Genomic DNA, 26,774 nt, shown 5'->3' on the forward strand with positions numbered 1-26,774 from the left:
CTGCCTGGTGCCTGCAGGCATTTGGATTTCAAAGCTCTAGTCTGGTGGGGAAGAGCATTAGAATGGAATGTCCTTTTAGGTGATCTGTGTAAAAAAAAAAAAAAATGGGTGCATTATCCCCATTTTACAGATGAAGAAACTAAGGTTTAGGGAGGTTGAGTGAATTGCTCAAGATCATAACAGCTAGGCTGGGTTGGATCCCAAATCCCATGACTCCAGGGCCTATGCCCTGGCCAGAGAGCCCCATGAGAAACAATTCAACTGTAAGGGCAAGGACGTTGTGACACTGGGTACCCAGAGGGGAAGTGGTGACAGGGACGGAAGGCCAGAGCTGCCCACACTCACTCATCTGTGAGAAAGCAAAAGCACGAGAACGCTGGTTTGAGGGCAGCAGCCCCACAGGAGCTCTGACTGGGACCCAGGGCTGGGCCTTAGACACACAACTGCCAGGACCCCTCAACATCCAGCTGGGTCAGGGAGCTCAGCCAGGGACAACCGTGAGTAGCTTTTTCTGTTGTCTTATTTTGGGCTTCTTCCTCATTCCAGAAAACCTGTGTTCTTACCTTACCCCTTCCCTCCAGGGTTGTAGGAAGCTGGGTGCGACTGCCTGGGGCCAGGGGATTGATGTTGTAGAGGACTCCTGAGGTTTTTGAGGACCAACCCCTGGAAGGTTCAGGGCTGGTGCCGTCCTCACCCTTGGACAGGACGAGAATCAGCTCTCAGCATTCGTGTCCGCCGAAGTCAGGACACAAGGTGACGATCACAGCCCGCAGAGGGCCTCGCTGTGTGCCAGGTGCTGCGCTAAGGGCCTTTCATGTTTATTTAATCCTCACGACGGTCTAAATCATTCCCCACTTTACAGACGGGGGCTCGGCGACTTACCTGAAGTCATATGGGCGTTAAATGAGAGCTCTGGTCTGAAACTTAGGCATTCTGTCTCCATGGCGCACTCTTCAACCACTAGGCCCTCCTGCCTTACAAGGTACAGGCCTAAACAGCAGATGGTGGGCCAGGAAAAAACCCCAAAAGACTAAGGCTGGAAAAGACCATCTGGTGAGTCCCAGCCTTTGTTTTACAGGTGGGGAAACTGAGGCACAGAGAGATGCAGCTTGCCCGGTTGAGGCAGCTTGGTAACGTAGTGTAGTCTAGTCCACACTAGACCCAGGAGGCTAGGGGTCCACTTCCCTGGAGGTTCCACTCAGCGAACAGTAGTGTTGACAAGTGTGTTCTGGGGTCAGTGCCCAGGTGCGAACCCCAGCGCAGCCTCTAGTAGCCCTATGGCCTCAGGCAAATCACTCCACTTCTCTCCCACTCAGCTTCCTCTTCTGAGAAATTTGGGCCCGGGACCATCAGTCACAGGCTCGTGGGAGTGTCGATGGGATGATGCCGGCGCTAGGATGGGTACCTGTGCTGGGCTCAGCAGGTGGCTGAGGTGGAGATTCTGATCTTGACTCCACCTGCTCTGGCCCTGGATTAGAGATGAGGATAAATGAGGCTGCGCGCTGTTTTTCCCTGGAATGGGTGGCATGTAGACACCTTCAGGGCATAAAGACCAGGACTGAGGTGGGGGAGGGGCTGGGGAGGAATCTGGGGAGGCCTGGGAGGTGGCACCCGACGACTCTGGCCCCAGCTCAGCATCCGCCTTCTGGCTCACCTCGAGACGGCCCCTAACCTGCCCTGGGGCCAAGCATCAATTTCTATCAATGAAGCATGTCCTTCATCCTTTGGCTTGTTAAGGTCGGGTTAAAGTGGGAAAATGGCAGCCCGGCTCAGCTGAGCAGAGCCCTCAGCGCCAGTCTCTTTTCTTCCTTCCTCATCTTGTTGCATCTATTAATCTTACCTCACGCTCTCAGATATGCATAAAATGTTCTTTGATTCGTTCTTTCTTTTTTTTTTTTTTGGCTGCGTTGGGTCTTCCTTGCTGCACGCAGGCTTTCTCTAGTTGCGTTGAGCCGGGGCTACTCTTGGTTGCGGTGCGTGGGCTTCTCGTTGCGGTGGCTTCTCTTGTTGTGGAGCATGGGCTCTAGGCACGCGGCTTTCAGTAGTTGTGGCACATGGGTCTAGTTTAGTTGCTCCGTGGCATGTGGGATCTTCCCGGACCAGGGCTCGAACCCGTGTTCCCTGCGTTGGCAGGCGGGTTCTTAACCACTGCACCACCAAGGAAGTCCCTATTCATTCTTATTAAAGCACATTCAATAAGACTCTGAGCCCCCATCCTCCTGAACTGGTCAGTAACTGAACCTCAGTGTGTACGGAGCTTCCCCTGCCCCCACCCCCGCCTTCAAGCATCACACATCAACTCTTAGGGTCACCTGCAGAGCACAGAGTGAGAGAAGCCACCCAGGCTCCTCCTTTGGTGAATGCCCCTTGTCCAAATGGGTTGGATCCTCTGAAGTCCAGCCTGGAGCCCGGATTCTTTGCCAAGGCTCGAATCCCCTGTGTCTTGGGTTCACCCTCAGGGTATGCCACCTGGCAACTTTCCCCAGAGGTCCCACCGTCTCCCCAAGGCACTTCCAGGCCAGAGCCCAGGTCCCCAACACTCAAGGACCCATGACCTCTGGTCCCCTCCCTGTGTGGGGCCATCTCTCCTCTCTCCTCGGCTTTCGATCACACATGCTGGCTCTTCTCTCCCCACCCACCTGGGACACCAGCTTAACCTGCTTAGGTTTTTCACAAAGGACAGGAAGAAGGGCTGTCTTCCAACAGCTTCTGCTTTCCACCCCACCCCTGCGCAAAGTCTCTGAGCCGGGAGACACCAAGGGCACTCTGAAGGGAGACAGGCTGTCCTACCCTACAGAGGAGGAAAACCAAGGCTCAAAGGCAATGGGTACTCGCTCAAGGTCACATGGCCGACGAAGAGAGGAGCCAGCGTTGGGTCCTGCTCTGCGGGTTCCAAAGCTTGTGCTGTCCATCACCGAATCCTGTGGAAGACCCAAGTCTCCCTCACCAATTAGTCAGGAGGCCCTGGCTGAGCCACATCACCTTTCTCAACCTCAGTCTCTTCAACTCTAAATATGAAGCTATGGTAGCATTACCTACCTGTCTCAAAGGGGTGCTTGTTTATTTTCTGAAGTTAACATTTACTGAGCTTTCTAGCACCATATGCTGGAGCTCTGCTAGCCCTGCAGACTTACCTCTTTCAATCCTCACAGCAGCCTGTGGGAGAGATGCTGTCACTACCCACATTTAAGAGGTGAGAAACTGAAGCTGACACGGGCTTAAGACCCTGCTCAAGTTCACACAGCTGGTCACATGGCAAAGCCAAGACCCAAACCCAGGTGTGTCTGAATCCAGAACCACGGTACATTGTGGTGAGAAGCAAACAGGAAAACAGTTGTGGGAAGTGCCTCGTAAGCAGTAAGGTGCAATGCAGGCTCCAGGGTCAGCCCTCTTCCAGCAGAAAAGGACAAGACCATTATTCCCTATTCCCACCATATCCTGGAGAGATAGGGTCCACAGAGCATGGGGTGTGTCCTGCCCCCACCCCCATGCAGCAAAGACCCCAAAGGAAAGAAAATAGCAGACCAGGGCAGATCAGTGGGGTAGGTCAGGTGGGGAGGATCCTCCCCAGTGTCATTAGACCCAGGCGTGGGAAGGAGAGCTGTGGGTATCCCATCCAAATGGGGAGGATGTTTGTGGGATCTCGGGCAGAAGAGACAACATGGGTGGGTTGGGCGTCCTGTGGGTTTTGCTGCTTCTCTTCTCCTCCCCCACCTGCTCCCACCTGCACAGGGGAGGCCCCTTATCTGCTTACCCAGTGAGTCAGAAGCAGTCCCTCCCACCAAAGCCCCCCTGCCTTCCTCTCTGGGGGTTGCGGCCACTCCAGAGTTCCTCTTTGAGAATCACAGCTGCATTCACAGTGTTGCCTCTGTCAGAGTTCAATGAGTCCATCTTTTATGTGTCTCCATGTATCTGCCTGGATCCTGGGGAATCTGATGGAGCCAAAAGCAGGAGATGGGAGCCTGCTGAGGACCAGGGGGGAGTGAGGTGCTTCATGGACCATCTCTAAGTTGTCACGTAATACTTATTGGACAGATGAGGCCACCAAGGCTCAGACACAGCAGGTAAATGGCAAAGACAAGAGTCAAGCCGGGGTCTGTCTTTCCACTACTTTCCACCAGCTCTTCCCAACAGGGAAGAAGGTGTTCCAGAAGGTTCACATTATTAGAATGTTTTCATTTTTTGAAAAATTAGTGAATAATTATTTTGCCATTTAAAAGATATTTTTCTCAGGGTGAGAGCTTCTTAAGATACACGGGAATCAGGAATTTCCTGGTGGTCCAGTGGTTAAGACTTGGCACTCTCACTGCCAGCGTCCTGGGTTCGATCCCTGGTTGGGGAACTAAGATCCTGCAAGCCACATGGCACAGCCAAAAAAATTTTTTTAAATAAAATAAAATAAATGGAAGAATCAAAAGCAGCAGTTAGTAGTGATCAAACAAACAATAACCTCATGACCCCCAACCAGGCTGTTCATCATTTGGCCACTGGAGTGGCTTTGGCTGATGCAAGGTTTTACCTTGGTCTTATTCTTAATCTTGTATTGTTTAATTTATACCTCTTATGAACCAATGATTAAATAAAGGAATCAAAGTGAACACTGAGGTCGAATACACAAGGAAATAGGAGAAGGAAGATGATGACTCCTCCGCAGATAAGTCTTAAGATTTATCATTTGCATTTATCTGATCAAATTCCTTATATACCTTGTCATAAAAATTCTTGTGAGTTACAAAATGTTAAAAAGAGAAAATAGGGCTTCCCTGGTGGCGCAGTGGTTGAGAGTCCACCTGCCGATGCAGGGGACATGGGTTCGTTCCCCGGTCCGGGAGGATCCCACGTGCTGCAGAGCAGCTGGGCCCAGGAGCCTGCGCGTCCGGAGCCTGTGCTCCGCAGCGGGAGAGGCCACAACAGTGAGAGGCCCGCATACCGCAAAAAAGAAAAAGAGAAAGAGAAAATAATATGTACTCTTTCTTTCCCTGTGTTGGGCATAAAGGTAATCTATACCTGCAAGGCATATGCAGAGAGGTGCTTGCAAATATGGACCTGAGAGCTATTTTATCTTACCATACAACAAACATAACATTCTCTTTTAAAGTACAAATCAGATTTTTTTAAAATTTGTTTATTTATGGCTGTGTTGGGTCTTCATTGCTGCGCGCGGGCTTTCTCTAGTTGAGGCGAGCAGGGGCTACCCTTCATTGTGGTGCATGGGCTTCTTATTGTGGTAGCTTCTCTTTGTTGCAGATCACAGACTCTAGGCGCACAGGCTTCAGTAGTCGTGGCACGTGGGCTCAGTAGTTGTGGTGCACGGGCTTTGTTGCTCCGCGGCATGTGGAATCTTCCCAGACCAGGGCTCAAACCCGCATCCCCTGCATTGGCAGGTGGATTCTTAACCACTGTGCCACCAGGGAAGCCCTACAAATCAGACTTTTAAGCATCAAATGCAAGAATGCCAACCCCCAACTCATGACAGTGATCTCGCAGGGCTTGCGGGATCTTAGTTCCCCAGCCAGCGATTGAACCTGGACCCCTGGCAGTGAGAGCGCTGAGTCCTACCCACTGGACCACCAGGGAATTCCCCATTTCATTCTATTTTAATGTCTATTTGGCCCCCCCATAAAACATCACTTTAAAATTTGTTCAGCAACCATGCATTTTCTTCTGTCATGAATTTAAAGCAAATCAAGCACATATGCCACTGTAAAGTGGGGAGAAGTCAAAATTTGTTTTTATATATTATGCATATAATTTAAATAAAATAAATGTTAGGGAAATTTTGGAAATAATACACTTATTAAAAATAGTACATTTGATTTAGGGGGCTTCCCTGGTGGCACAGTGGTTAAGAATCTGCCTACCAATGCAGAGGACACAGGTTCATGCCCTGGTCTGGGAAGATCCCACATGCCACGGAACGACTCAGCCTGTGAGCCACAACTACTGAGCCCACGCACCTACAGCCTGTGCTCCGCAACGAGAAAAGCCACAGCAACAAGAAGCCCGTGTAACCCAACGCAGAGTAGCCCCCGCTCGCCACAAAAAAGACCCAACCCAGCCAAAAATAAATTAATTAATTAATTTTAAAAAAATAGTACATTTGACTTAAAAACACTTCCTTTTTCATGGACCATAGAAAATTATGATATAGCCCAAATAATTCTCATGGGGGTTTGTAAAATTATATTTTACTGTGAAATAGTTCCTGAGTCAGGAGAGATGAGAGATGGTCTAGTCCAACCATCTCATTCTATTTTATTTTACTCTTTAAATTTTGGATATGATCCTTAAGTAATCTGGCAGAGAAAAATGCACACAAAAACAATAAACGTAATAGCTAACGTTTATGAGGATCTGTTAAGTGCCAGCCAGGCACTGTGTTATGCGTTTTCTACCTGCCGCCCGCCCCATTCACCCCTCGCAAGCGCCCTGAGGGGAGATAATTTCATTAACCCCATTTTACAGATGAGGACACTGAGGCTCAGGATAGTGAGGTAATTTGCCCAAAAGCCCACAGATTTAATAAGGAGGCAGAATCAGAACTCACAACTGTGACTCAAGGCTGCCTCTTAAACCTCTAACTATTCCCTTCTTATTCTGAGCTGATCCTTACCTGTTCACCACCTCTCCTCACAGAAGCAGGAGATAGAAATCCAGGTTACCCTGCAAGTGGGTATACTGAAGGAATCAGTATTGCTGGATCTGATCCAAATCCTAGGCCAGAAATGATAATGTGCTTTCCTCTTCACCGCCACAGAGGCCAGAAGCCAGACAGATCCCCAAACACACGTGAATTCATTCTATCACAAAAGCCTATCGTGGAACTTGCATGAGGGTCAGCTCCACAGATGTCTGGCCTCTCCTTATCTGTCCATGGCCTGAGTGCCCACACTAGGTTTCATTTAGCATCCGCCGCTGTCCAGCTGTCCCTGTGACCCTCCAGCCACTCTGTCACCACTCACATCTTAGCGGCCTGCAGCCCTACGACTCAGCCTCTTTACTGATGCCAGTTCCCTCAATTATACAATGGGAGTCATACCACTTCCCTCATTGGCTTGTCGTGTGGAATATATGAGTTCATGTGTAAAGGGCGTAGCATGGAGTCTGGCCCACAGTATACAGTAAGTGCTCATTCAGTGTCACCTTCTGTCTTTGTCATGAGCACTGGTGTGTTTCAAGAGCTGAGCCTCCAGGGCTCTGCGCGTCATCACCCCACCACTCCCGCCTCTGCTGGGGGACCAGCCCAAATTGGAACCGCCACCCCCACTGCTGCAACCCTAGAAACAACCAGAATCAAGATTAGGGAGGGACCACACCCTTTGGGATCTGGCCAAGCCAGGAAGAGGCAGAGCAGCCTGAAAGGAAACCACAAGGGATTCAGAATACCCACCATGCGGTTAACCTTTTCCTACTCTCTGCTATACAGAGGAGCCACCATGAAAAGTCCTCAGCATCCACTAATGGCGTCTCTGCCCCCCCTCCCCCTACCCCATTACAGCTTTGCTTGTCCTACAGAGAGCACTTCATGGGCGGAGGGGGCTGACCAGCCACTTCTAGGTGTAATTTTAACAGTTTTAACAATGCTCCTAAACCCACCTGCTCCCCCCGCCATGCTTCCCATTGACTCCTGACCAAGCTTCCACCAGCAGCAAGTACCCCCAGGGTGAGGGGAAGCCAGAGACTCTTATCGGGCATTTACACTTTAATGATTGAGTTCCTAAAATTTTCTGTAATAGGTTTTCTTTGAAAGAGGAGGATAGGGACTTCCCTGGTGGCGCAGTGGTTAAGAATCCGCCTGCCAGTGCAGGGGATGAGGGTTTGATCCCTGGTCTGGGAAGATCCCACATGCCATGGAGCAGCTAAGCCCGTGCACCACAACTACTGAGCCCGCATGCTGCAACTACTGAAGCCCACGCACCTAGAGCCCGTGCTCCACAACAAGAGAAGCCACCGCAATGAGAAACCTGTGCACCGCAACAAAGAGTAGCCCCCGCTCGCCTCAACTAGAGAAAGCCTGCTCACAGCAACGAAGACCCAACGCAGCCAAAAATAAAAAAATTTATTAAAAAAACAAAAAAGAAAGAGGAAGATAGGCCTTTAGTTCCTATTATCAAGATGAAGATAACCAGCACAGAATCAGAGTGAAGCCCTGAATCGTAGAGATGCTCCCTGCAGGGGCAGAACTAAGACACATGTCTTCAGACAGCATGTCAAGGTGCCCATCCTGAGACTCTGAACCCTGGGATCTGCTAAAGCAGGAAAGAGGGAAGCCTATGTACTTACAGTATTTCAAGAACCGTCCCCCCGCAAAGGATAGAGGTCCCCAGGAGAAAGCTTCAGGATCTGACTGAGGGTGATGGGCCTGGGCCTGGGTTCAAATTGGGCTTTACCCTCTGTACAACCTTGGGCAAGTCACTTCATTCCCCTGTGCTTCTATCTCCTCGTCTGTAAAAGAGGGACGTGGGACTAGCACCACCTTCCCCTCCTCGTTGTGAGGAGTAACTGAGTTTACACGCAAAGCCCAGTGCTTGGCACACAGCAAGCCACTGTCATTAAGGTACAGTCCCCCCTACCCTGCGATCCCCCGCTCGCCCACATATTCAAGGCGGGCTGGTCAGGCTCTAAAAGGCTTTCCCTATGTCCTCTTGCCACAGAAGCTTTGAGAGTCACTTTTGAAATGTTAAGCCAGGCGTGCCCTTCCTGCTGATGTATATTCTATCAGTCCGTCTTTTCCCCCATAAATCGAGCAGTTGTGTCTACTTTGCGAATCTTGAAGAAGGTAGCCCTCCCTCAGGATTTTCACAAGTGTCACAGAACTCCTTCAATCAATTCACTGGACCAGGCAGCGTTCTGGGCCCTGAGATGCAGCAGGGAACAAAACAGACAGTGAACCCCGGATCCCTTGGAGCTGACCTGTCAATGCCCTGGCAGCTAATGGTGGTGCTGGAGGCCCTGGTTAGAGGAAACGGTCCAAGGAGGAAAGGAGGAAAAGGAGACCAGGGAAGAGACTGTTGCCCAGAGTGTGAGAAAGACCCCCGTCCCCCTCCATCCAGGCTGGCCTGCCTTCCATGGATTGGGTCTGGCACCAGCCGTAGCAGAGCAGCCTGGCTTTGGGTTCTGATCCTGCCACCTACAAGCTGTGAGACACTGGGCAAATCCATTCAGCTGAACCTCACTTTCCTGATCTCTAAGATAGTGAGAATAAAGCATTTCTATCTGCAAGGGCAGTTTGCAGGATAAAGGAGAGAGTGCAGGTAAAATGCCTCCTGTAGTGCCTGCCACAAAGGAAGCACGGGAGACAGTGAAAAATTCATTTTCCTCATACGCTTTAACCACAACGACACATTATAACAGACTGAATGCAGAAGCAGATGAGAATCCAGCTGCCTGGCAATAAAGACATCTGCCCCCCAAAATTATTTTCATTAAAAACATGTTATTTCTATTAACACGTAACAGCTTTATTAAATATTGTTTCTAAGTTGTCAGTTTTGGTTTCTACCCAGTAGGTGTTGAAAGATGTAACCTGCAAGGAAAGCCCTTTAGGATCTGGGTAACTTTTGAGATGGTAAAGAGGTGCTGAGCCCACGGAGTTTGAGAACTGCTGCTCCAGGCGTTCTCGCTGTTAGCTCTTTTCCCACCTGACGAATCCCCGCACCCACTCCCCGCCTCTGCCTGGCCCCGGCCCCCCCCCCGCCCGCCCCAGTTGTGTGCAGTTGATTGCACAACTCACAAAATGGAAGAACGAGGTTGGAAGGGTTTTGAGATCTCATCTGGTGCAGATGGACATTCTGAGAAGGGGACTGTTTTGCCTGAGGTTCTCAGGCATCAGTTCCACCCAAAATTGGAACTGGAATCCAGACTCCTATCTCCTTGGCCCAGGGCTCTCCTCAGGACTGCAGGCTGTCGGGTACGGACTTCTTTACCGCAGCCTGGTTAATAATCCGTCAAGCTCCCAGACATACTGTCAGCTTCCTGCTCACTCAGCTCCAAAAGTCCTGACCGGAAACAGGATCTTCTCCCTCTGCTCACCCCCTCTCTCCTGCCTTTTGCCTTCCTCCTTGACCACGCCCCTGCCCTCACACCAGCCCAAGGGCATAGCAGACATGGCATTGTCACTCTCATTTGTTGCCAACTAACAAAGAACTTGAGAAGTGAGGAGAGGGACTTCCCTGGCAGCCCAGTGGTTAAGACTCTGCGCTTCCACTGCAGAGGGAGCGGGTTCCATCCCCGGTCAGGGAAACAAGATCCTGCATGCCACGTGGCATAGCAAAAAAAAAAAAAAAAATTTTTTTTTGAGGAGAAAGCTACAATATGTGTACATATTATATATACATATATAATCTGCCGTCAGTGGCGGGCTAACTGTGTACCAGGCACTATACTAAGCATGATGCTATCCCAACTAGTCCTCGTGCTTCACCACCGATGAAATGTGTACTATATGTTATTCCCATTTTACAGATGAGGAAACTGAGGAGAAGAAGTGAATGAAGTAATTGACTTTATCCAAGGGCACAAAGCTAATAATTGGCTGAGCCAGGACTGGAAATCAGCCTGACTGGCAAATCCATGCAGATCAGGACTTCACCAGGCTGATGGGGACAGGACTAAAATCCACGCCAGCTAATAGTAGCAAAGGAGGCATGACTGAGTGCAGCTGGTCAGAGAGGAAAAAGACAAAAAGAGAAAAGAGATGTGATTTGACCCTGGGACTAAAGACAAAAGATTGCCTGTGTCTGGCGTCACCTGGGCAATGTCATGCATTAGATCCTGTCCCTTTATCAACTTGACTTTGTCATAACATAAAGGCTCAAGTCTGGCTTGGCCTGCCACTGGCTGTGAACTGGGGGCAAGTGACTTGCGTTCTCTAAACCCATTTGCTCAAGGAATGCTACCTGCTTCATATAATAGCCATGAGCCCTTCCCTGCTGTGCAAACTGTCAAGTATGATCTGAATGTGGGCCTTATGAGTCTGTTCTCTGAAAGGGAAGTTGCTAGAGTATAAGGTAGTTGAAAAGAAGAAGAAGATATTTGAAAAGACTCAACAAAACTGTCCTGTGGGCAGATTTCAGGTCTGTTAATTTACCGTGTAATGGCTTGGAGGTAAAGAGTGTAAAGCAATAGGATGGGACCCTGGGTCTTCAGAGGAATGAACAAGAGCACAGGTTCCTGACGCCCCCAGCCAGTCTCTTAGCAACTCTGTACCCCAATTTCCTCATTTATGAAATATTGAAAATAATAATATCAGGTTTAAATGACATACTGAAGAGAAAGTGCTAGTGCAATGCCAAGTGCCCATCACCACTATCCTCCAATCTTCTTTTCAGATGGCAGTATGGAGGCAACAGAGAGTAAGTGACTTCTGCATAGAATTAACCAGTGCCAGAGCCAGGTTCAAACCCTGAGTATCTGCTTCCTAACTTGGGACGTTTTTCTTTCTACTACATTGCACACAGGCTCTGTCGTTCAATTAGGCGGCCAAGCTACTGCTTGTTTTAAATAATTATTTCATCTGCACATCAAGAATGCTGGTTTTACAGGGAAAATATTTTTGCAACTCAGAAGTAAACTTGTGAACAGTTAAAAAAAAAAAAAAGAATTCAGGTATTAATTTCCCCAGTTACAGATGAAGAAACTGAGGCTCAGAGAGTTTGAGTAACTTGCCCCTAGGTCACACAGCCCATCAGTGGCAGAGCTGGGATTTGAACCCTGCAATGCTTCATTCCGAAGATGTGGCCTTTAACCTTCGCTACAGTGGAAAGAGGATTCAGGCATCATTTAGCTCAATTCCTCCTGGGAGAGAGGCTGGAGATGATACAGATTAATGAAGAAGGAAGGTCCAGGGAGAATGAGTGTCCAGACAGCAGGTGGTGACCCCACAGACCCCTGGGCAGGAATGATGAATGGTGAGTAGACAGCAGACTTGGGACAAAATCCTTCAGCCCCACAAGGCAGATTCATGGGGACTGGGTTTCTTTGACGACCAACAGACATTTGAGAAAGGAATTGTAGAGGAGACCTCAATGATGATCTTTTGCCCCAATTCTTTAAAATACAAATGCTTTCCTAAAAGGACTGGAGGTGGCCTATGTTATGAATTAGGGCAGTGGAAATAAAAGTGAAGCACTAGCGAGACTTCTCTGGTGGTCCAGTGGCTAAGACTGCACGCTCCCAATGCAGGGGGCCCGTGTTCGATTCCTTGTCAGGGAACTAGACCCCACATGCCGCAACTAAAGATTCCACATGCCGCAAGCCACAACGAGATCCCGAGTGCCAAAACTAAGATCCGAAACAGCCAAATACATACATACATATATATATATATATATATGTGTGTGTATATATATATATATATATATATATATATTTAATTTAAAAAAAAGAAAAACACTAGAAACTACTAAAAGGAGCAATAAGTGAATGAGGAACCAACCTTGAATGACCCAGCACTGCTGGCTTGTACTGCGTTTAGCTCTGAGCTTCCTGGCAGCTGAGGGAAAAGGAAACAGGAAAGTTTGTCTGAAGAAACCTGCTTTTTTCCTAATTGACATTTGTTCATTCATTTATTCAGTAAGTTGATTTGAAGATATTTAAGAGCCTACTTTTTGCCAGGCCCTGTGCCCAAGGGCTGGAAATCCAGGAGGAAAGTACTAGAGAAATCAGCTTGGGAAATAACCCCTTTGGCAGCCCTTTGCATCTCTCCTCTAAGGCAATTTCTATACTCTGCCTTGCATCGATAACCTTCTCCTGCGACTCATATCACTGGAGAAATTTTAAGTTCCTTCTTCCACATGCTGGCCCACCTCCCCTGGCAAATTCATTTTAGGAATGACTATCCTGGTGCTCTGTTTATAAGGTTAAGGATCCTGGACGGCTGCCAACCTTCTAGTTAACTCTCTGCTTTCAACCTGTTGCTTGTGTTCCCGCCTCTTTCCGGAAGTCTGGATCTGTGGGCCAGGGGAAGCCTCACAGTGAGGCTTAGGGTGCGGGAGGACTGGGACAGATGGACAATGTCTGCCATGACTTGGGAATGGGGAGTGGTGGCTTGGGGGCCATCAAATTGCCTTGCTTATGTGGGCTGAGTTCCATCTCCATAGGGCTGCTTAGCCTAGCTTGGGTCCTTCATCAAAAGATCTCCACCAAGAGTCTACTGTGGGCTCTTTTTGGTGTGAGGGCGAGTAGAACACAAAGATGCCACCAATCCTTGACCCAGATTCTCAAAATTAGAAGCTCACAGTCCAGGGAGCAATATGAGGAAAAGACACAAATAATGGAAGGTAGACAGTGATCCATGCATTAGGACTCAATGAGTTTCATCCTCGTAGACAGGTAAGGAGAAACCAGAGAATGCTTCCTGGAGGAGGTGGCTTTTGATATAGGGCCTGAAAAACTAAATAAGATTTGGGCAAAGGAATATAGCCCACAGCCCAAAACTCCAGAAAACTTTCTTGCAACTGCAACCAAGTGCTACCAAGCACGGAGGGGAACTAGGGGAAGAAAGATGGAAGGAAGGCCCCATGACACCCTTCCTATGGCTGAACACAGCACCAAGAGCCCTGCCGGGAAGCAAGTCAAGAGCCTCAACTTGGTCTATTACTAATGGATCATTCATGCAGGTCAAACAGGTTTTTTTTGGTTTTGTTTTTTTAATGTGATGGTCTGGACTTCATGGTAGTAAAGTGTCCACTGAGGATGAGTGAAAAGCTTTCTATATGCCTAAGTTCTCAGATGACAGTTGGACAAGACCAGCACAGAATCCTGTAAGAATCCTATAAACTAATTCTACTGAGTATGTCCTGCCGTTCATTAGACACATACTGGAAGCCACCATTCATTTCATAAATTTCTATCACTTGATTGTACAACAGGGTGATATGGGTAGTATTCCTCCTAGTTTACAGATGAACGAAACAGAGGCTCAGATAGGTGAAGTAACTTGCCCAAGATCACACAGCCCACAAGGTACAGAGCTGGATTTGAATCCAGGGCTGGTTGAATCCAAGGAGGTTTGGTTGCCAAGCCTGTGACATTGTGATCCAACATTGCGAGTTTCCCAGAGGAGACCTAAGAAGTGACCTAAGCAACCCACTTGCTTTAAAGATGAGAAAAGAAAGACCCAGACAGGAGAAAGGACCTGCCCAAAGTCACTCAGTGGCAGAACAGGGACTGGAACCCAGGCCTCCCCACTCCCAGTAAGAAATAAATATGTTGGCTCCTGGACTCCAGTCTCAGCTTCTCACTGCACTTGTAGCAGCCACAATCAAAGGGCCAGCTCCTTCTCACTCACACATGGTCCCCAGTGCCTTTGGGCTTTCAACACAGCAGTACAGAGGGGCCAGCTGTGACAATGGCATGCTTTCACTTCACACTTTCAGTTCAGGTCAGTAAAACCCCCAGGCGCACCTTTTCCTGAGCAGCTTCCAGGCGCTCAATGTGCGCTTCGCAGACACTCAGCAGGGGTCAGGGCTCCAGGTCCTGGACACCCACTGCAGCATGGGCATGCTCTCTGGGGAAAGAGTGTCATGTAGCTTGGGGGTTTGGCATTTTTCTTAGGTGGGAAAAGCACTTGGTTGTTTGCTTCTCTTTTAATACTACATTTGTACGATGTCAGGTCACAAAATGTTTTCACACGCATCAGTGGTTCCTAATATTTGAAACTCCACTGACATGCTGATCAAAAAAAAAAAAAAATGAACTCTTTCCTCCTAACAAACGCACTGACATGAAGTCTTACCTACACTTTGAAAGGAGTGGTACCCCATCACAGCCTCCCCATGGACCTGGTTAAAGAGCCATGGAGGAGATTGCCAGCCAATTTGGTTTTCCCAAGGAGAATCGGACAGGTCTTGTCATTGTCATTTCACAATGAGAAGAGGGGCGCAGAAAGCTGAAGGGACTTGCCCAAAGTCAAGTGACAAGCCATGCAGAGGTGGAACTGGAACAGTTGTGTAGCACAGCAAGCACTGAGTCTCTCTCTGTGCCAGGCGTTCAGACCAGTCCTTGCCCGGGAGGAAGGTTCATCTACAAGCCAGAAGCTCTGACTCCAAAAGGGATTTCTATCTGCTCAGAGGGAAGGCAGACAGGGAGCTGGGTTTCCTGTTGCTCTGTGCATCCTGTTGTCGGATGTTTTCTTGTTAGGATCTCCATCCAAATGCCTGCATTTCCTGGCCTTACTTAATTTGCACAATAACCATAGGTTGGTGGCCACGCCAGGCCTGGGTGAGGCACAAATACCAGCCACCACCACCCCGGCATCCCTCTTCTAGGCTGGACTCTGCGTGGGGTAAGCCATTCTCTGATGGTGGGGGGCTGTTTTCTAAGGGAAATATGGCAAGAGAGTTGGAGGGGGATGGGACTGGGGCTGCGGGGGTGCAGGGAGGAAGCTTCCAGAAGTGGGAGGGTGGATATGGGAGCTGAGAAAGGCTTACACTGTCTCTTATTCATGTCCAGGGCTGAGAACTCGGCTAGCACCATTTCCTGTCTCACTCTGGGGTGGCCTTGGCAACATTCGGCAAAGGGCATCCATCTCAGGGAAACATTCCTTTTCAGCTTTTCGAAATCGGGTCACTTCTATGCTTACAGCACGAGGGTTTTGATTGTGGTTTGGGGGATGTGTTCCAGCTCTGCTGCTGATTTGTTGGGTGATCTTAGAAAATTGCATCCCCACCCTTAGACTGTTTCCTTGATGGTAAAATGACAGAGGTGGATTAGAAGAGAGGTTTTCAATCTGTTCCTTGGAGCTGAGGGCTCCACAGAGGAATCTGGGCTGCCTGGAAGAGAGGACAATAGGTGACATGAATTCAGATTTTTACCTGATTTATGAATAGGTGTTCCATTGATGGTAAAAAGCATTCTGCTCTCTTAAAATTTAAAAAACACTGGATTATAAGAGCTGCCACTTATTAAGCTCATATAATGCTCCAGGCACATTACTGTCAACAACCTCACTAAGCAGGTTGAATTATCCCCTTTGAAGATGCTCCTAATAATAATAACAATAATAAGCACTTCCATATGTTATATTAATTTACTGAAATCCTCACAAAAACCCATTTTACAGATGAGAAATGGGAAAACAGAGGCATTAAGTATCTTGAACAAGGTCACCAGGCTAGGATTTGAACCTACCCTATGTGCTCCCCTCCCCCTAACACTCTTACTTGGGATCTACACATTGGCAACAGCTGCTTTCCATCCAAATGGGTTTCATTCATTAAGCAGTTTTTGTTTGTTTGTTTGTTTTGGCCCCACTGCGGCTTGTGGGATCTTAGTTCCCCAACCAGGGATCGAACCTGAGCCCTCAGTAGTGAAAACGCAGAGTCCTAACCACTGGAATTCCCCATTAAGCAGTTTTTTAGCACCGACTAGGTAGCAGGCATTGTGCAAGGCACAGAAGACCCAGAAATAATGAAGGCTCAGTTCCTGACCTTGACGAGCTGTGCATCCTCCTCCAAGTAGTTTAACGTCTCTGAGCTTCCATTATCTATGAAATAACAATAATCACAATTCCTATATCAGAGATTGTGTGGATTACTTTAGATTATGGCTGAGAAAAAATATTTTGTAGAAGTTAAATTGCATACAAATGTTGGTTGGTGCAGTTATCAACCTGGTTGGAGAAAAGACTAATCAGAACTGGTTATAATATATACAGAGTAAGTCTAGGAACTTGGTGTGTGACTGTCGTGGAAGCTTTCACTGGGCGAAAGACAAGTCCAGAAAAAAGATGAGCCAGGGAGAGGAACCCCTGGGGCAAAGGTGCAATAAAGCAGAACTATCTGAGGAATGGTGAGGCAACCAGTTGAGCCCAACTGGGGCTGCCTACAGCAGCTGCAAAGGAATACTTCTGACCTTGCCTTGCTGTCACCAGACAGTACAGCACGTTGGGGTGGGCTAGCGCTCTCCCATGAGCCCCTTGTCATTTAAAATGTTCTAGTACCCACAATAAAAAATAAATAAATAGTGGGATAGGGAGGGTTGGAGGGAGACGGAAGAGGGAGGAGATATGGGGATGTATGTATATGTATAGCTGATTCACTTTGTTATAAAGCAGAAACTAACACACCATTGTAAAGCAATTATACCCCAATAAAGATGTTAAAATAAATAAGTAAATAAATAAATAAAAAGAAACACCCCCCCAAAAAAAGAAACGGGTGAAATAAATGTTTTTATTTAGCCCAATATATCATTTCGACTGGTAATTAATATAAAAACATTACTAATGAGCTATGTTACCTTCTTTTTTCCATACTGTCTTTGAAATCTGGTGTGTATTTTACACTCAAAGCATATCTCCGTTCAGACTAACCACATTCATGGTGCAGGTATAGACAGAACTGGAGTTGAACCCCAGTTCTCAACTCTTAAATAACTAGGTCATCCTGAGCAGGTTCTAAATTAAGAATAGTTCAGTGAAGTGTCGAGCTCTCTTCTAAATGTATTTTATGTATTAATTCACTTAATCCTTATAACGTGAATTATCTATAATGGTGGGTTACCATCATTATTCCCATTTTATAGATAAGGAAATTGAGTGAGTACAGGGAGCCCAAACAGCTTATCATTCCTAAACCTTCTTCCGCTCTAAAATGAGCATAAGCACACCCACCCTGGAGGTTACTGTGAGGGGAGGTTTGAAAATGCAGCGAAGGTCTTCTCACCCAGACACACCAGGAAACCACTGCTTGGGAACCACAGACGTCGCTTGTCCCAACTCCCACTCCCTAATAACCTCTAGCAAGACCAGAAGTAGGGTGAGGAGAGCGAGGCCCTCACCATGGGCACAAAATTTAAATGGGTGCCAAAAAATTATAATAAATTCTGTTTTGAGTGTAAATAATATATTTAAATCTTATAAAATGCTGTTGTGAGTTTTAATGACCTACTTTTCCATTTTTCAAAAGTAACTACTTTTTAGTGTTTAATGTTTTGAGGGGGGGAAAAAAGCCAGTAAAGAATACAGGGAGGGACTTCCCTGGTTGGCGCAGTGGTTGAGAGTCCGCCTGCCGATGCAGGGGACACAGGTTCAAGCCCCAGTCCGGGAGGATCCCACATGCCGCGGAGCGGCTAGGCCCGTGAGCCATGACCGCTGAGCCTGCGCGTCCGGAGCCTGTGCTCTGCAACGGGAGAGGCCACAACAGTGAGAGGCACGCGTACCGAAAAAAAAAAAAAAGAATACAGGGAAATGTCTACATAGAGGAACACATTTTTTCCCTTTGCCTCAGGCAAGACATTGCTTTCTAGTCTAGTCTGGGGAAAAAACCTGCACTCGCTCCTGCTTCTCTAGTTCCTCTGCCACTGTCCGCGAGTTCTCTTCTCTTTATCTACTCTATAAATCCTCTACATTCTCCTAAGGGACTGGACTTTTGGCTCAATGGTGTGATGTTAACATTTATCCTTGTTGACACATATAGTTCTAGTTCATTTTTTACTGTTTCATTTATTTCTGTGTGTGGATGTACTATAATTTATCTATGCATTTTGCAATTGATGGACTTTTGTTGGTGGTGGTGATGGTGGTTTTCTTTTGCTATTTCAAAAATGCTGATTGTACGTGTCTCCTTGGGCACATTTTCAGGAGCGGAATTGGTGCATCTCAGGGCAGTGGCTCATCTTCAACTTCACTAGATTTTGCCAAACTGCTCTCCACAGTGTTTGCCCCAACTTACACCCCCGTCACAGTGCTGACCGTTCGCACTCCACATCCTCTCCAGTACTCGATATTGTCAGATTCATCTTTTTGCTGATCTGATGGGAGTGAAACTTGCCGTTCTGTGGATGCTATCGAGGTTAAACATCTTTTTAAAGGATTATTGACCATTTCTCTGTCATGCCTGATATTTTTCTTATTTGTAGGTTCTCTCCTTCATCTTAAGTAATCTTGCCTGAGGTTTGTCTGTTTTATGATCTTTTCAAAGAACTAGTTTCGGTCTTTGTCAGGGCTTCTTATTCTCTGTTGTTTTACCATGTCATCAATTTCTGCTCTTATTATTTCTGCCTTCTGCCTTCTTTGTATTTTTGCTGTTGCTCTTTTTCTAATTTCATGAGTTGGATGTTTAGCTCATGAGTCTTTTTTCTTTTCTAATATGAGCACGTAGGCCTATAAATTTCCCTTTCAGTACTACTCAGATGCATCCCACTCATTTTAATATGTTATAATTCTAAGAATTTTCTCATTTCCTTTATGATTTTTTGGCTCAGGAATTATTCAGGAGCTTCAAACCTGTGAAGTTTGTTAGTTACATTTTTTAAGTTCTTGATTTCTAAATAAATTGCACTGTGGTCAGAGAACATGGTTTGTATGTTACAGATTATTTAAAGTTTGTTGCAATTTACTTTTCACCTAAGACAAGACCAGTTTTGGTAAATGTCCACATTTGCTTGAAAACAATGAGTATTCTTTAATTATTGGGTGCTGAGTTCCATATATGACTATCAGATCAAACTTATTAATTGCATGTTCAAATCTTATATATCATATTAATTAGTATATTGTCTGCTTAATTTGTTAACTTCTGAGAGAGGGATGCTAAAAATCACTGACTATTCAATTTCACTTCAATTTCACAAATATTTGTTGAGTATCTACTATGTACCAAAAACTATTCTAAACCCTTATATCAGTGAACAAAAGAGTCAGTTCCTTGACCTTATGGAACTTAAATTCTAGTGGAACAGATAATAAACAATAAAGATTATGTAGGGTAAATTATATGTTAGAAGGTGATTAGTGATATGGAAAAAATAAAATATAGAGCAGAGTAAGGGGGACCAGATGAGCAGGAGGGTGGGGTGAGCTACAGTTTTAAATACGATGATAGGGTAGATGTCTTTGAAAAGGCAAAATTTGAGCCACAACTTAAAGAAGGTGAGATTGACCCATGCATAGAAAAGAGTGTTCTGGAAGAGGGAACAACTACTGCAAAGGCCCCGTTGGGGGGCGGGGGGGAGTACCCATTGGTAAGCCAGTATGGCTAGAGCTCGTTGACCAAGGGAAGCATGGTTAGTAGGGAGGTCAGAGAGTCAATGGGGCCAGAACACACACAGCCTTCTAGGCCACTGTTAGTACTTCAGCTTTTACACTGAATGGAATGGGTGCTGTGTGGGGTTTGGGACAGAGGAGTGACATATTTGAAAAGGATCTGACATATTTTAAAAGGATCACCTTGGCTGTTGTACTGAAATTAGACAGGCCTGGTTAAAAGCAGGGAGTCAGTTAGGAAGCTATTGTAGTAAACCAAGTAAGAGATTATGCCTGATTTTTAAAATCCTAAATTAGATCAATACCTTTACTCACTTCCTAAATAAAGCTTCAACTCTATTCATCTCTCTTGCCTTGTGTTACTGTCATTCACAATTTTACTTCCACTTTGTTTTTATACCCTCCAAATCAGTCTCAGTCATTATTATTATTATTATTGTTGCTTTATACATATTTTTTTATTTACTCATACATTTATCAATTTATTTGTTCACAATTCCTGCTTGCCTTTCTGTTCTTCCCTCTGTGAAGAATTTCCTTCTTCTAATGGCATATGCTTTAGAGTTCCTTCAGTGAGAGTCTGTTAGTGGACAATTCTACTTGTATTTCTTTATTTTGAGTGATAGTGTAGCTTTTTTCCCTCTATCTTTTGGCTATTATTACTGTTATTGGAAAATCTGCTTTTAAATTTAATTGTGATTCCTTTGCCTTTTCTCTCTGATTGTTTTAAATTTTTTCTTTGTCTTTGGTATTCTGAAGTTGTATTATGCTATATGTGAATGTGGAATTCTTTTTCTGTTTGTTTGGTTTTTGCTGGTTGGTTGGTTTTGTTTTTGGCCCTGCTGTGTGGCTTGTGGGATCTTTGCTCCCCGACCAGGGATCGAACTCCGGCCCTGGCAGTGCAAGCGCCAAGTCCTAACCACTGGACAACCAGGGAATTCCCATTGGTTTGTTTTTAAAATTCTGTTCAACACACGACTATATATAAAATAGATAAACAACAAAGTCCTACTGTATAGCACAGGGAACTATATTCGATATCTTGTAATAACCTATAATGGAAAAGAATCTGAAAAAGTATATATATATATATACATATATATACATATATATGTATATATATATATATATAAACTGAATCACTTTGCTATACACCTGAAACTAACACAACATTGTAAATCAACTATACTTCAGTTTAAAAAAAAAATTATGCTCGAAGTTCACTGTGATTTCTGAGTCTGAAGAGTCATGTCCAGGAGAATTCTGGGCAATTCTCCACTAGCATCTCTTTGAATATGGCCTCCTCAATGCCCACCACCAATTTTATTCTTCCCTTCTGAAACTCCAGTTAGATATATTTTAAACCTTCTCTTTCAATCCTTCCTGTCTCTTAACCTCTCTTTCATATTTCGCATCTATCTCCTTGTGCTGCATTTTGAGAAGTTTCTTCAGGTCCACCTTCTAGATCAAAGCTTTTCAGCTAGTCTCTTCTGCTCTTTAACCTACCCTTAAGGGTTACTGTTTTCAATGACTTCATTTTTCACTTCCAGAAACTCTACTTGATTCTTTTTCAATTCTGCCTAGTCTCTCATTAGGTAATCATGGTTTTGATACCTTATTGTTTAATCATATTAAACATATTCGGACTTCCCTGGCGGTCCAGTGGTTAAGGCTCTGTGCTTCCAATGCAGGGGGCGGGGGTGGGTTCAATCCCTGGTCAGAACTAAGATTCCACATGCCGTGCAGCCAAAACAAAAAAACAAACAAAAGCTTATAAACATATTCTATAACATAAACCCAAGAATTGTATGAATTCTTGGAAGTCTAATTCTACTGTCTGACATTTCTGCTAACTCTTGTTCATGTTTCCTTGTGCACTTTGTAAGTTTGCATTGTGAGCTCACATTCCATGGGCCCTTATATGTGGAAATCTTGTGTGACCTGGATACGAGAGTATATCCCTCTAGAGAAACTCAGAGTTTGCTTTCTAATAATGTCCCATACAGTATTTGGGCGCCCTGTTTGTTTTTCTCAATATTTAGGACATTCTTATACTGAGAATGATTCATTATCTGACATTCAAATTTATCAGGACTCCTATAGTTTATCTGGCAAATCTACTGGTGTGAAACCCAAGTCTTGTCTCCCATCCCTAAACAGTTGTTAAAACGTCAGCATCTTACTTACCAAAACTGGCAAACAAAACAAAATAAAACATCAATGCAAAAAACCCTCCACCAGATCCCTCTGGATTCCATTTCTTCTTGGTTTTGATTTCCTCTCGGTTTTTGACCCTTGGAGGTTTCCTTACTTTCAAAGGGAAGTCTTAGGTGTAGTTTTCCGGTTTTTTAAAAAAAGACCAAAAAAGGCAGTCACTTTTATTTTATTTCTTATTTTATTTTATTGAGGTATAATTGACATGTAACATTATACTAGTTTCAGGTATACAACATAATGCTTTGATATTTGTATACACTGTGAAATGATCACCACAGTAAGTCATTAACATTCGTTACCACACATAGCTGCAAATTTATTTTCTTATGATGAGAACTTTTAAGATCTGTTCTCTTAGCAACTTTCAGATACAATATTAGTAACCACAGTCACCATGTTGTACGTACATTCCCAAGACTTACTTATTTTATAATTGGAAGCTTGTACCTTTGACTACCTTTACCCATGTCACCCCCCGACCCCAACCCCTGCATCTGGCAACCACAAATCTCTTCTCTGTATCTATGAATTAGTTGGGTTTTTTTCAGTTCCACATGTAAGTGAGATCATATGGTTTGCAGGTCACTTCTGCTTCTTGAATTCCCACATGCCTCTCCTAAGGCAACCAGTACAGACCTAGCACCCCACTAGGATGAAGAAAGAGTAAAATAGAGAGAAACCAATATAAATCGCTGTTTCAACATATGATCCATCGCACAGGTAAAGTGTTTGGTTAGAGTCAGTGATTGTATGAGGTCATTGTTGCGCTGATTGAAAAAGAACTCATTTCTTCTTCTCATTGTACTACAGCAAAGCCTTCTTGGTAAGCCCGGCAGAAGCCGAGGGACCCAACCCATGGAGATATGCTGGAAGATACAGGCAGGCAATGGCTCCACTGATGGCTTGGATTTCAACCCCATGAAGGATTACATGATCCTGAGCAGTTCCCAAAAGATAGCTATCGCGGTGCTGTGCACCTCTCTGGGCATACTAAGCGCCCTGGAGAATCTGGTGGTGCTCTACCTGATCCTGTCCTCACACCGGCTCCGCAGGAAGCCCTCGTACCTGTTCATTGGCAGCTTGGCTGGGGCTGACTTTCTGGCCAGTGCGGTCTTTGCCTTCAACTTTGTAAATTTCCACGTCTTCCATGGCTTTGATTCCAAAGCTGTCTTCCTGCTGAAGATTGGCAGCGTGACTATGACCTTCACGGCCTCCGTAGGCAGCCTGCTGCTGACCGCCATTGACCGCTACCTCTGTCTGCACTACCCACCTACATACAAAGCCCTACTCACCCGTGGGAGGGCACTGGTGACCCTGGGCATCATGTGGGTCCTCTCAGCATTGGTTTCCTCTCTGCCTCTCATGGGATGGACTTGCTGTCCCAGGCCCTGCTCCGAGCTTTTCCCCCTGATCCCCAATGACTATCTGCTGGGCTGGCTCCTGTTCATTGCTGTCCTCTTCTCTGGCATCATCTATACCTACGCACATGTCCTCTGGAAGGCCCGTCAGCATGTAACCAGCTTGGCTGAGCACCGGGACAGGCAAGTGCTCGGAATGGCCCGGATGAGGCTGGATGTGTGGTTGGCCAAGACCTTGGGGGTGCTGCTGGCTGTGCTCTTAATATGCTGGGTCCCGGTACTGACCCTCATGGTCTACAGCCTGGCCACCACTCTAAGCAAACAGGTCAAGGAGGTCTTTGCCTTCTGCTCCTTGCTCTGCCTTGTCAACTCCATGGTCAACCCCATCATCTACGCCCTGCGGAGTGGGGAGATCCGCTCCTCTGCCCGCCACCGCTTGGCCCACTGGAGGAAGTGCCTGAGGGGCCTCGGGCCTGAAGGAAAAGAAGAGTTCCCGAGGTCCTCAGTCACTGAGACAGAGGCTGATGTGAAAATCACCCCAGGGCCAGATTCCAGAGAGCTGTACTGCTCTAATCACTAATGAGGTCACTTTCACAATTTTAAATAAGCCAAGTCAGAAATCATTTCAATCCCTGGAGGAGAGTGTCTTTGATCCTCTCATCTTACTTGAACCAGCCCCAAAGGCCTGGACACTTACCCCTTTTCACTGAGTGTTGGCACTGACCCCTGGAGGGTAACCTGGCCACGCCTGTCTGCACACAGTCTGTTGGGTAGCCAGGCCCTGTGAGGGGCGGCAAGGTGGGCAGGAGGCAGGAGGCCTGGGACAGGCTCATTGCAGGTCAGGACAACCTTCCCAACAAGACGGCTTCGTGCCTGCATTCTCTAGAGACCACGGGAGCCAAGCGGAGCCTTCAGGCTCAGCAGTAAAGAGCCTGGAGGAAATCTGGGAAGAATGGATCACTCTCCTGGGATCTCAGGATGGCTGGCCAGCCCTTCTTCCTGTTTAACTGTTGGGTCCACCTTGGTTCTAGAGCTATGAAAGGCCCTACCTGCAGGTCACCCTTTCCCACAGAGGACCAAGAACTGCAATGCAATGAGGACCTAGGATGTGGATCCACCTCTTGCAGAGATAACTGACAAGCCTCCAGTTCAGGGCATCTTATCATTATGGTACCGGCCCTCTCTGACACCCTGGTAATCCCCACTCACAACCATTGTGTCCTCCTAGGTATGTGGCGAATACAGAGGAGACTGGGATCGCGAGATGCAGATTGGTTTTGTGAAGACCTATTTGATGGTACCACTGGAAGCAGGCAGTGTCCCAGGCTACCCCAACTCCAAAAAAAAGGAAGATATTCACAGGGATTTTATAAATCCCCGAATTGTTCCCGGTCATCCCTCAATTCAGCCCCTTTGTCTCCTCCACCCCCATGCCCTATAATGAATAATAAGCAGAGCAAGTGGGAGGAGGGGGAAATTCCCTTACCATGTGCCAGGTGTGGTTCTGACATCCCACAGTCCATCATCTCCAGCAAGGATTCAGCCCCATACTTGTGGAGGTCCCAGGACACCCATATCTTAATATCAGGGAGGCTAGGTTCCTACCAAAGGGGCTTAAAGCAGTAGGCAAGAGAAACTGTTGATGGTGCGGAGGACTGCAGAGGAATCCTAATGCAATTATTTGGAGCTACAGATGGAATAAAAGGAACGATATTGATTAAATGTGTCTTCATTTACTTACAAGACGAGGCGTTCACTGTTCATTCATTCATCCACCCATCTCACAAATATGTGCCAGGCTCTGTGCTAGGTCCTGGGTGTCCAGCCATAAATGAGACTCTGCCCCTGTCTGATGGGGCTCACGTTCTACATTCTGGTGGGAAGAGAACCAATAAAAAAAGAAAAAAGATGATTACTGGTGGCACAATGAAGGAATTCGTCAGGGTCGTGGGATAGAGATTAACTGAGGTAACATTAGGTAAGGTATAACTACTGTGTGCTCTGGTCATAAGAGTCAACTGGCTTTTACTGAGGTTTTACTATGTGCCAGGCTCTGGGCTATGTGGTTTTAAATGAGGGATCTCACTTAGTCTTCACAGTAACCTGATGAAGAGGGTTTGGTATCCTTATTTTACAGATGAGGAAATCTCTGAGAGGCAAAATCACTTGCCTGAGGTCACACTGCTAACATGTACCCAAAGCTGGGGTTTTCAACCCAGTTCTGTTTGACTCCTAAGCCTCTTTACCACTAACCTCTTGGCCTAGTTCAGTCAAATTCTGCTCGATTAGGATAGTAATAATAAATAAGTCTATAAATAATAATGACTTCAATAATAATAAGTCTAAGTGAGAAATATGTATAAAGTATAAGTGATAATATGACTTAATAGGTCCAATAATAATATTAGACTTTTGTAACATCAGATTGCTGCAAACTTAAGATAATAACTCATCGTTATTTCTCAACATACTTCATTTTATGCCCTGTATTAAACTTCCTGCAACAGTTTTCCACAAACTGAGTGGCTTATAACAACAGAAGTTTATTCTTTCACAGGTCTGGACTCTAGAAAATCAAGGTGTCAGCAAGGCCATGCTCTCTCCAAAGTTGCATGGGGAGGATCCTTCCTTGCTTTTTCCAACTTCTGGCAGCTCCTGGTGTTCCTTGGCTTGTGGCAACATAACTCCTACCTCTGCCTCTGTCTTCACATGCCCTTTCCCCATCCTTTATCTCCAGGTGTCTTTCTTTTTTTTTAATTGAGGTATAGCTGAGTTACAATGTTGTATTAGTTTCAGGTATAAAACATAGTGATTTGGGCTTCCCTGGTGGCGCAGTGGTTGAGGGTCTGCCTGCCGATGCAGGGGACACGGGTTCGTGCCCGGGTCTGGGAAGATCCCACATGCTGCAGAGCGGCTGGGCCCGTGAGCCACGGCCGCTGAGCCTGCGCGTCCGGAGTCTGTGCTCCGCAACGGGAGAGGCCACAACAGTGAGAGGCCCGTGTACCGCAAAAAACCAACAACAACAACATAGTGATTCAACATTTTTATAGATTACACTCCATTTACTTATTATAAATATTGGCTATATTCCCTGTGCTGTACAATATATCCTTGTAGCTTATTTATTTTATGCATGGTAGTTTGTACCTCTTAACACCCACCCCTATCTTGCCCCTCCCCCCTTCTCTCTCCCCACCGGTAACCACTAGTTT

The 26,774-nt window shown here is 46.2% G+C and overlaps 1 protein-coding gene across 3 annotated transcripts; it reads left to right on the forward strand.

Annotated features, from left to right (window-relative positions):
- Window positions 1-292: 292 nt before the first annotated feature.
- Window positions 293-25,298, forward strand: CNR2 (cannabinoid receptor 2). 3 transcript variants are annotated; one of them, XM_027109751.1, is made up of 2 exons: window positions 293-497; window positions 23,015-25,298. In XM_027109751.1, exon 2 carries the CDS (start codon window positions 23,060-23,062, stop codon window positions 24,140-24,142), a length of 1,083 nt encoding a protein of 360 aa, XP_026965552.1. In that variant the 5' UTR covers window positions 293-497; window positions 23,015-23,059; the 3' UTR covers window positions 24,143-25,298. The 3 variants fall into 3 exon arrangements, with proteins under 3 accessions (XP_026965552.1, XP_026965553.1, XP_026965554.1); XM_027109752.1 differs by lacking the exon at window positions 293-497 and adding an exon at window positions 13,350-15,286; XM_027109753.1 differs by lacking the exon at window positions 293-497 and adding an exon at window positions 18,269-18,794.
- Window positions 25,299-26,774: the final 1,476 nt, after the last annotated feature.

Source organism: Aethalodelphis obliquidens, unplaced genomic scaffold, assembly GCF_003676395.1.
Source record: "Aethalodelphis obliquidens isolate GAN/ISIS:26980383/991018 unplaced genomic scaffold, ASM367639v1 scaffold9, whole genome shotgun sequence".
In the NCBI taxonomy this organism is placed as follows: Eukaryota; Metazoa; Chordata; class Mammalia; order Artiodactyla; family Delphinidae; genus Aethalodelphis; species Aethalodelphis obliquidens.

Excerpts from the sequence above, each read along its gene's own strand:
- CNR2 (XM_027109751.1), top strand. The coding sequence starts at position 23,060 with ATGGAGATATGCTGGAAGATACAGGCAGGCAATGGCTCCACTGATGGC.